General features: G+C 42.0%; 1 protein-coding gene across 1 annotated transcript; it reads right to left on the bottom strand.

Moving 5' to 3' along the window:
- Positions 1–5755: 5755 nt before the first annotated feature.
- Positions 5756–6262, bottom strand: LOC145963246 (uncharacterized). The gene has a single exon (XM_083084976.1). It carries the CDS (start codon positions 6260–6262, stop codon positions 5756–5758), a length of 507 nt encoding a protein of 168 aa, XP_082941102.1.
- Positions 6263–11187: the final 4925 nt, after the last annotated feature.

Genomic DNA, 11187 nt, shown 5'->3' with positions numbered 1-11187 from the left:
AATTTGATGTAACATCCCGCGCGCATAGGATTATACTTATTTATATTTACAGTCAAGTTTAGTATTCGCGACAAAACCCACCCGCTGTCGCGTTCCTGAAACTCTTGGAGCGATGCTAGGGTGGGCTCGATAACGCACCGTTCGTACCACTCGCGTAAATCGGATGTGCGAAAGAGTTCATAGTTTCTCGTATTGATACTTTTATTTGCGCGTTTATTACCCGACACGAATTCACCATTAAATATAGTGTTCACTTTCACATTATAATGTTTCTTCATAACGTCCTACACATGTTCTATCACAATGTCTTTGGCGTCATCGAGAAATTGGCGAGGTTCGATGTAATTATAGTTTATCACCGCACCAGTCAATATACGACTCTCGAACGCCGTATCAATCGCACGCCACACAAGTTCATTTTGACGCGCGCTACATCCGGCACCCGTGTGTATGAAACGTCTACGTAACGAATTTTTCAACCCTTCGAGGCGCGCGATCCGAGCAATCAGCGATTGTCGATTTCCGATCGATAATCGTGGTCGTTTGATTCGACTTTGCTCTTCCAGCGACTCGATATACGTATCGCATCGTTGCTCCCACGCAATGTAATCTTCCAGCGAATTCACCAAAGTGGATTGCTCTCGCAAACTTTGCTCCTCCATATTGTATCAGACTTGCGAAATGCGCTTCCCAATGATAGTTCCGGATGTACTTTAGCGAAAATACTGGCGGGGTGTGTCTCTTTATCATGATTTATATACTGTCTCGTGCATATCATCGAACATTCTAGAATGATTTCATCTTAAAAAATTCCCCGGAATAGCGTGTGCAATTTAACCTTGATAATTTCGCGTTTTGTCACGTACATTTGAAAAATCTAACGTGATTGCATCAGGAGCAGTCGTACATCGGCGCTTGCTTTTAGCGCATTCAGCTACAAATCTTTGTCTAGGGGTGATGTGCGTTTTAACCTTGACGGTTATTTTTTTCGCGTTTTGTCACGTACATTTGAAAAATCTAACGTGATTGCATCGGGAGCAGTCGTACATCGGCGCTTGATTTTAGCGCATTCAGCTAAATCTTTGTCTAGGGGTGATGCGCATTTTAACCTTGACGGTTATTTTTTTCGCGTTTTGTCACGTATATTTGATTGCATCAGGAGCAGCCGTACATCGGCGCTTGAAAATTTTTGTTATATTTAGCTAAATCTTTGTTCTGGGGATGATGATATCATCGCAGCCGTACATCGGCGCGACAAAATTTTAGAGGAAATTAAAATGTCGTGTCAGCAATAATCCCCTCTACATCGCAATTTGCGATACTATTTGAATTAATAATAATTCTAATACGATCAGTATTGCATCAATCGCGCGTGTAAAAGGTTCACTGAAGAAATCAACATGAATTTTTACGTTCCGATTCGAAACGGTGAAACTCCACCGTGTAAGAAGCAAAAATATGACACGTAAGTTTCGATCGTTTAAAAATTTTGTTATTTATTAATTTTTTAAAATATTGATCTAATTATTTATATTTTTATAGCATTCAGCCTCGTTGTGCGACTCGTATACTTGGAAGAAGATACGCTCTAACCCCAACGTCGTACAAGTATTTGGACATTGGAATAAGCGTTGGAGCTGTATCGTACGTGGAACTGATTTTCGGCGATAATCGAGGCAATCAAATAGTGTTGCCTTTTTCAACGTGGAATTTGTTGATGCAGAAGCAAACAGACGTTGAACAATTTCTACAATCGACTGCTCTCCCATTAAGGATTGGAGATTTATCGATCGAAATGTATCAATCGAAAATTGTAAAACTCACATTATGTGACAATTCTTTGTACATGAAACCACAAACATTATTACATTTATTTAATTTTGAAAATTGTATCGATCATATGCACAATTGGTTATGCGAGAATACCTATCTCGTGAAAAATTTAAACAATTTGAAACTGTATTACAACGTAACAATATTACTACTGTATGCGATGCTGTAAAAACGATACGCGAGGGTGATGTCTTTAACAGCGAATCATTAATCGATTGCGAATTACTAACATGCGCTGTAAATGATATTCTTTACGATGCTTGCAATAAATAATTATTTTTATTCCATCTGTGATATTAATTCTTTCCTTCCATACGAATAAGAATATTTGACAATTTTTCTCAACATGCTCCGCTAAAGATGTAGAGAAATGCTGAGGTAAATGAGACGTGATGCTCTAGTTGGAATGAAACAAAAGATATTAAAAGATATATAATAAAGAGGAGCCTGTGACATTAGAATATTATTTCTTTTGTTGTTCTTTGCGTTTCATTAGTCTTGTGTTTCGTTGGTCACATATAATGGCTGAAGACGACGTTATTATCATCGATGACGATACGGATGATGATTATTGGATGGAGAGAGAGAGAGAGGAGAGAGAAATGGAGAGAGAAAGAGGAGAGAGAAATGGATGAGATGGAGAGAGAGAGAGAGGGAGGAGAGAGAAATGGAGGAGGAATCATCCGATGGGAAACCTGATTTCCGTTTTCGGATAGTCAAGATGAAGAATTACTTCGAATAGAGCGGGAACAACTTTCAATGAAGAATCTGGAAACTTCAATCGTTCAGTTTATAAGACATCAAGAGCTCGGCTTGGAAAAACGCACAAATTCGTTGAGGACATTTCTCCTAGCTCGAGAAATATGTGCGCGAGATTTTGCAAAATATCATGGATGTAAATGTTTCAATATAGAACCTAATCATTCTAAAGTAAAATGTATTGGAAATAAACTGCGTGAAAATCTCGAATTAATAGAAGATTTTGAAAAACTGGAAGAAGATGAGCATGAGAATATATTACGGCGGAAATTGGAAACGTTGAAGGTAAAATATTTTTGTCGATGTGTAATAAATTTAAAACACTTAAAATTAATGTTTGATTTTAGAGATTTTAGAGATTTTTACGCGATGATATGAATGGCCGACGAGAGGATAAACAGATATGTGAATCCAAACCTGCATCAAAATATAAATTGTGTGTATTGTATAACGATGAATGGAAAATGCCATGAATGGAAAGTATTGTAAGTAACTTTCAATTTATAATACATCAAAAGTTCTAAAATAAATTATTAAAAACCTATTCAAATGTATGTCTTTCTATTCCAGGAGCGGCCCCCCTCAGCCCGGCACATCGACCCCTTAGCCTTCCAGAAGCGGCCTCCCTCTTAACCCGGCGCATCACCCCCCCCCCTCCCAATTAAATTTTAATTTTATATTATTATATAACTATTATTAGACACACACACACAATGTATAACATACATTTAAATAAATTTTATATTTGTAATTTAAAAAAGAATGTGATTATTTACGCGCCTCTCCTTGCGTTCCCATCCCTTGCGTCTCTCTCTTGCGCTAGTTGTAAGTCTCGCGTTAATCATAAGTCTCTCTTTCGTACGCGCTATCGTTCTCTCTCGCACGCGTTGTCTTGCGCTATTATCGTTCTAAGTCTCGCGATATTATAGTTCTCTCTCTCGCACGCGTTAATCGTAAGTCTCTCTTTCGTATGCGTTCTCTTCGCGCTATCGTTCTCTGTCGCACGCGTTCTCTTCGCGCTATCGTTCTCTCTCTTTCGCACGCGTTGTTCTCGCGCTATTATCGTTCTAAGTCTCGCGATATTATAGTTCTCTCTCACACGCGTTGTTCTCGCGCTATTGTCGTTCTCTCTCGCACGCGTTGTTCTCACGACATCGCTTTCTCTTTCATATGCTTGTCACTTACCTTTGCGTCGTCCTTCTCCCACCTATGCGCCATCTTACAATGCGTCGTCCTTGTCCCACGTTAACGTCATCCTTGTCGTACGTTGATGCCATCCTTGTCGCACTGTCCTCTTCACACATTTAGCGCTATCCTTTTCCCACACGTAGCGCTATCCTTCTCACACCATCGTCTTCTTTCCGCGGATCCCCCTTCTCCTCGCGGACCCCCTCGTCCATCGCTCGCGCCGCGGATCCCCCCTACCCGCGCGTGATGTCACTCACCGAGCGCCACAGTTCCTCCTTCCCCGCGCGTGACGTCACTCAGCGAGCGCTGCAGTTCCTCCTTCCCCGCGCGTGACGTCACTCCCCCCGCGCCGCGGTTCCCCTCGCGCCTCACCCCCCCTGAGAGGACCTGAGTTAGAACCGGCCTAGTATACCTACTTATATAAAATATAAAATAATATAATAAATTATTATATTTTCTTTTTCTACGCAACGGTGCTCTCTTTGCTACCATCATTAGACCGACATAGACGGTACTGCTTTTCGCGGCGCTCGGCCGCTAGCATGCACTTGGAGTGGGGAAAACGGCACCAAGATACGGACTCTACTTATAAATTTATCAAAAAAGATCGTAGGAAATTTGATTAAAATATCGATTTGTTAGGAAATAAATGAGCCTAAACATACCCATACAGAAAATAATATTAGATATCCACTAGATATTCTTCATAAGCATTGAGGATATCCACGAATATATGAAAAATAGCTATTAGAGATGCTGTAGATATCCAAATGTCCGCAATTCGAGGTTTCATAAATATCTACAGGATATGTAAATCAATATCCTGCAGATATCCGTACAATATTCAGTGGATATTTATTATATATAGGCCGTGTTTTGAATTTACTGCCAGTACTGAAAATCTATAGTATACGTGACCTAAAGATTTTAGTTTTAATAGATTTTCAGTACTGACAGTAAATTCGGAACACGGCCATAGAGACATTTACTACATTTATATTAATATTTATTTTTGGTTGGATATTCATTCAATGATCTGTATATATTGTTGCGTCCGCGGCGACGACCTCGAGATATATCGAACGCGCGCGCGACACAACCGATCGACACACGCTAACCACGCGGCACCCGCGCACTCGTGAATAACACGGTTTAAAGGAACGTAAGAACTTTAATAACTGAACACAGGATTATTCACAACACAGAGAACACGGAACATTAATAACGATAAGCCGCGGATCGAAACGCGACCGCTCAGCTTGACAGCTGGCTTCCGACTCAAATGACGGCTGCTCCATCAACAATTCCTTGACAACGAGATCTTCTTCCTCTTTCAAGACAGACTCGACCGCGACTCAAACCAGGGACGTAACAATATGACGGAATTCGCCATAAAAAAAAATTAACCGTCTGCGGTTAATTTATGGAGCTTTGGAGCTACTCGCAAAAGTTAGAGGAGATGCAACTATAATTGTCCGCGCTCCTTGATCGATAAGCCGTGACTCGTTGGACCTGTGCCACGGCCTTAGATACTATCTTAGATGGTGTCCTACTTTCAGGTTAAGATATAGGCGCTGGTGGTGTGCGCACTACCTCGCGTGTTAGCCGACGCGTATTCGATATCTATAACGGGCGACAAGATGACTGCCGGAGTGACACGTGACGATTATTTGAACGGAATGTGTTGTGTCTTACAATTTCTGATTTAATACAACAGAGTTGTGTGTTCACTAATGGCCGTTTAGTTTACGTGGTTCTACATGCCGTCGGTGTCTACGTGCGAGCGGAGCTCGTTCTACTCCGAATTCTAACGGCTATCTGCGCGGATAAATGTAGTCGCGTCGCGCACGCATAGCGGTCGCGAATATTCCGGACGGCGCGCTACTTTACACTAGCGCGCGCTTCTTAAACGCTAATACATATATAACAGCTCTTCTCCTCGTAAAATAATTATTACCTCGTCACCAAAAATATATTAATGCGACACATACTTTCCGAAACGATCCGGTGGTTTTCGCTTTCGCGTTGATCGTTCTTGGTTCGCTACTGACGTAGGTGGTACTTTAGACGCAGGTGAAACATCAGGGCGGACGGCTTGATCTGGCGCCTCCTCTTGCTCGGCGTTCACAGGTATTACCTGTAATTCTCGTGGTTCAGGATGCTCTGAGGATATTTTCAACGGTTTCTCTCTTTCTGATAATGTGGATGGTTGCTCGATTAATTCGCTTGGATTCTTAGAATCTGAATTTGCATTAATAATCGAGCCACCATAATCCAACGCTTCCATTTGCGTATTGTTGACCGCTGCCGAACCGACTGCTCGCATTTGGTTTACATGACGTTTCCAAATTTTATTATCCTGTAACTGTACTCTGTAATGTAATTTACCCAATCTTCCGATTACAATTCCGAATCGCCATTTAATGTTTTTATCTAAATATTCACGCACAGCCACTGTCTCTCCTATCTCAAATTGCTTCATTTTACTTGATATTACATCCTCACTTTTGACTTTTAGTTCTGTTCTAGGAAGGATTAGATTTAATCTACTATTTAAATTTCTACCGAACATTAATTCTGCTGGTGATTTCCCAGATTCCTGATGTGGTAATAATCGGTAATGAAATAATACTTTTTGCAAATTTCGTTTAACATTTTTGTTTGCCTTACCTAACTTCCGCAAACCTTGTTTAAGCGTTTGTATAAAACGTTCTGCTAACCCATTCGTAGCAGGGTTATATGGCGCTGTGCATTTGTGAAAAATACCATTTTGTTTTAAAAAAATTGGAACTCTTTGGAAATAAAAGTTCTACCATTATCTGATACTAGTACTTGTGGTAATCCAAATGTAGTGAATATTTCTCGACATTTCTTTATAGTCGTTTCCGCGTTAATATTTTTTACCATATGCACTTCGGGCATTCGAGTATATGCATCGACCAAAACTAAGAAATTATACCCTAAAAAGGGTCCCGCAAAATCTACATGTACGCGTTGAAAAGGTTCTGTTGCAGGTTCCCAATTATGTTTGATTTTAATGCTTTTCGGATTATTACTAAATGTATTGCATGCGCTACAATTTTTTACTAACATTTCAATATCCTTATCTATGCCTAACCACCAGCAAAAATTTCTACTTAAATTTTTCATTTTAACACAGCCGAAATGTCCTTCGTGTAACTCTTTCAAAACTCGGTTAATTAAAGATTTCGGGATTACGACTCTTTCCCTTCTAAAAATTATTCCATCTTGTAAAGAAAATTCGTTATCTAGATAACCTAATGGCACGAGACTTTTCCCTTGTTCCAAAGCATTTATTATCTTTGCTAGTGATTTATCCTCGCGTGATTCTTTGTAAATTTCTTTCGCTGTAATTGGCAATGTTTCTAAATTTTTCATTAAAAATACATCTATAGGATCACACTCTGCCATTCGCTTTTCCGCTATTGGTAATCGCGAGAGTCCATCTGCGTTAGCATGATCATTTGATTTTCTATATTTAATGGAGAAATTAAACGCTTGTAAAAATACCGCGTAATGTTGCATTCGCATCGCGCTATACGCTGGTAAACCTTTTTGCGGATTGAAAATCTGCGCTAAGGGCTTGTGATCCATTATTAACGTAAAATGATTACCGTATAAAAACTGATGGAACTTTTTAATACCGAATATAATGGCGTACGCTTCTTTGTCAATTTGCGCGTACTTCTTTTGCGTTTCCGTAAGTGAATTAGAAGCGCACTGTATAATTCGCTCGCTTCCATCCGGGTATATGTATGATAGTACTGCTCCCACACCTAACCATACGGGCTAGCGTCAGTGGCTAAGATGATTGGCAACTTTGAGTCAAACGGAACTAAAATTTCATTTCTCTCAAATTCCGCTTTTGCCCGATTGAAAGCTAACTCACAATCCTTTGTCCATTTAAAATCAATATTCTTTTTAAGTAGGTTATTCAATGGGCGTAACAAATCACTCAACTGTTTGATGAACCGACCATAATAATTAATCAGGCCAATAAAAGCTCTTAATTCCGTAATATTATTAGGTGTAGGCATATTGCGTATTGCTTCTATTTTACTTTTCTCTTTAAAAATTCCATTTTTACCAATCTGATATCCACAATAACTAATACTATTGTAGGCAATAATATTAGAATTCAAGTTGAGTTCGACAACGGTCGATTGTGAACGTTATTTTGACCGACTATATTTTGTTTTGGGGCTAATAGCTCTCTCTCTTTCGAGACGGGAGTTATCTCCTCGAGAGTCAGAATCGTAATGTGTCGAATTTGATTCCTACCACCGAGACTGCGACTAATCAGAGCAATAGAATCTCGCTATCGGTAACAATTGGTCCGACAATTTGTAGTAGGGAGATTCTTCCCGATCAATCTATTTAAGCGGTACTTCCATGAAATCGCTCTCTGTTCCGTGGAAGAGTCTACCTAAAGCGATTCAGTCAAGAGAACGATACTTTGGAACATTCTCGTTTTTCGAAAAATAAAGAATATCATATTAACTCGATCGAATTAACCTCCTGTAACCCGACATTCCCTACTAATTATTGAGTCTAGGCAAAGGACCAAGTCAGGCCATCCCGGACGAGCCCCCACAGTATTATCAGAAGTGGGATCTGGACACTGCCTCCGGCTTTGCTGATTGCTCTTACTGTGAGTAAAATAATTTTCTTGTGGCGCGTGTCGTGGGGACGCGGAGTGTGCGAACGCGGACATATAATTTTGGGCGCGGAGAACTTTTGTGCGTGAACACGAGTATAGTTCCTGATTATTGAAATATTAAGACGTTGAAATGAGTACCGAACTTGGCCCGGGAAGCGGTTTTACGGTGGTGGAATTAAAAGAGGCTCTTCGGGAACGGGGATTAACCACGAACGGGACTAAAGCCGAATTAATTAAGCGCCTTAACGAAGACGATCCGAGAGTGTGGAAGGAGCTTATTACGCGGAGAAGTGCATTACTCGCGACGGACTCGCCGGGTTCCGGGGCTGTGTGTCGACCGACGGAGGGATGTGTGGCTGTCGGGGCGGCGGGAACGGACGGTGAGACGTTGGAGCGAGAGGAGCGCGTGGACGTCGTGGCGTTGGAGACGGAGGAGCGCGATGATGCGACGATGACGGAGCTTGGGCTCTTGCGACGAGAAAAGGAACTCTGGGAACGGGAGCAGCGGCTGCTGAGGCAAGAATTGGAAATGCTGCGGGGTTCTTCCTCGATGACGGGTGCGGCGGCGAGCGACGGTGCTGTTCCGATGTCCGGTGGCGTGAGGAGCATTAGGGAGTTATTGCCCGAGTATGACGGGACGGACAACGCGTTCTGGAGATGGAGGCAGCAGTTGCGGCTGCTGAGATCCTCGTATAGTTTGGATGAGAGTTCAACGCGGATACTAATTAGCTCACGATTGAAGGGGCGTGCACTGTCTTGGTTTTATTCGAAGGCCGAGTTCTTGACAATGATTATAGAAGAATTACTCCAGGAAATGGACCACATGTTTGATTTACGCCCGGGTAAACTGGCTTTAAGAAGGGAATTTGAATCTCTGATTTGGAAAGGAGGGGAGCCATTTTGTGATTATTACCACGATAAAATGATTTTGGCAAACCGTATACCAGTTGCTGAGGGTGAGATTATTGATTATCTAATCGAGGGTGTGCCGGACCAGCGACTACAAAACCAGGCTCGTCTGATGAATTACCGAACAGGAGCCCAGCTATTAAAGGCGTTTGAGAAGGTTCAACTCGACGTTAAAAAACCAAACGATGTCAGAACGAGAAAGGACGGAGCAAGGACGGGCGGTGGAATGTTTGAGGCGCCGCATACAAAAGGGAAGCCGACCAAATGTTTCAAGTGCCATGAGACGGGGCATATTGCGGCGCATTGCAAACGGACACCGGCGAGACGAGCATGCTACGGGTGCGGATCCACGGAGCACCTGGCGAAGGAGTGTCCGAAGCGGAATCAGCCTTTGACGTCGGATGCACACAAGGACCTTGCGCGGATTGCGTCCGCGAGCGCGATACAGCCCGTCGGGTTGCCGGATCCATATATGATCCGTGTAAAAATTGTTGCCGAGACTGCGAATAGTGGACCGTGTAGTTACGTCGTTGACGCGATGATCGATTCGGGATCGCCGATTAGTCTTGTGCGGAGCGATGTGATTCGGGATGAGTCGCACTCGCTTGAGCGGGAGCAGGTTGGTCAGTTTTGCGGGCTCAATGGCTCACGGTTGAGAATTGACGGCGTATTTTTCGGCATTTTAGAGGTCAATGGCGTGCAGGTTAAAATAATATTTCACGCGGTACCGAGCGATATGATGGCATACAGCGTTCTGTTGGGAAGAGATTTCCTGAAATGTCCGCGAATATGTGTTACTCTCGGGGAAACTGTCAGAGTTTCGGGTGTCGAGGAGGAACAGGCGATTAATCAGTTAATGAACATTGAGTATAACGATGATTTTGTCCGTCCATCCGACGGATTGAATATTAATCCGGATATTGATGAGAATGTGTCTGCACGAATCCGCGGGGCTTATGATTCGTGCTATCTGACAAGTCTCCGAGGAAAAAAATGCACATTAGATTTTGAAATGGTCATTGCGTTAAAGCACGAACAGCCTATAAGTTCGCGTCCGCGTCGATTATCATTCGCAGATAAGGAGATTTTGCGGAGGATCCTGGACGACCTCTTAGAAAGAGCGGTTATTCGGCCGAGTTGCTCCCCTTATGCAAGTCCAATTGTACTAGCGAAAAAAAAGGACGGCGGCTATCGATTATGTATTGACTACCGCGAACTAAATAAGATTACCGTGCGTGATAATTTTCCAACGGAATTAATCGACGATAATATTGATCGTTTGCGAGACAAGAGGTATTTTACCGTTTTAGACTTGAAGGACGGATTTCATCACGTAAAGATGAACGAAGCTTCTGTAAAGTATATATCCTTCGTGACACCGCTAGGTCAGTTTGAATATTTGTATATGCCGTTTGGTTTAATGAACGCGCCGCGCGTCTTCCAGCGTTTCGTACATGTTGTGTTTGAACCTTTGGTTCGAAGAAATCAAATATTGATCTATCTCGATGATTTATTGATCGCGACTAAAGATATGGATGAACATATCGAGATTCTTTCTGAAGTCTTTGAAATAGCGGGTAAACATCGCCTACAATTCCGTTTTGATAAATGTTATTTTGCGCAGACGGAGATAAAGTACTTAGGGTATTGCGTTAATAGATACGGCATACGACCGAGCGATGAGAATGTCGAATCCATCCTTAATTATCCAATACCGCGAAACGTAAAAGATACGCAGAGATTTATTGGTCTTGCAAGTTATTTCTGGCGATTTATCCCCTGCTTTTCTGTGTTAGCAAAACCGCTGTATGACCTAA

The sequence above is a fragment of the Camponotus vicinus genome, unplaced genomic scaffold, assembly GCF_025532165.1.
Source record: "Camponotus vicinus isolate PSW18456_S1 unplaced genomic scaffold, iyCamVici1.0 SCAF_12, whole genome shotgun sequence".
NCBI lineage: Eukaryota > Metazoa > Arthropoda > Insecta > Hymenoptera > Formicidae > Camponotus > Camponotus vicinus.
This window is presented reverse-complemented; position numbering and strand designations above follow the sequence as displayed.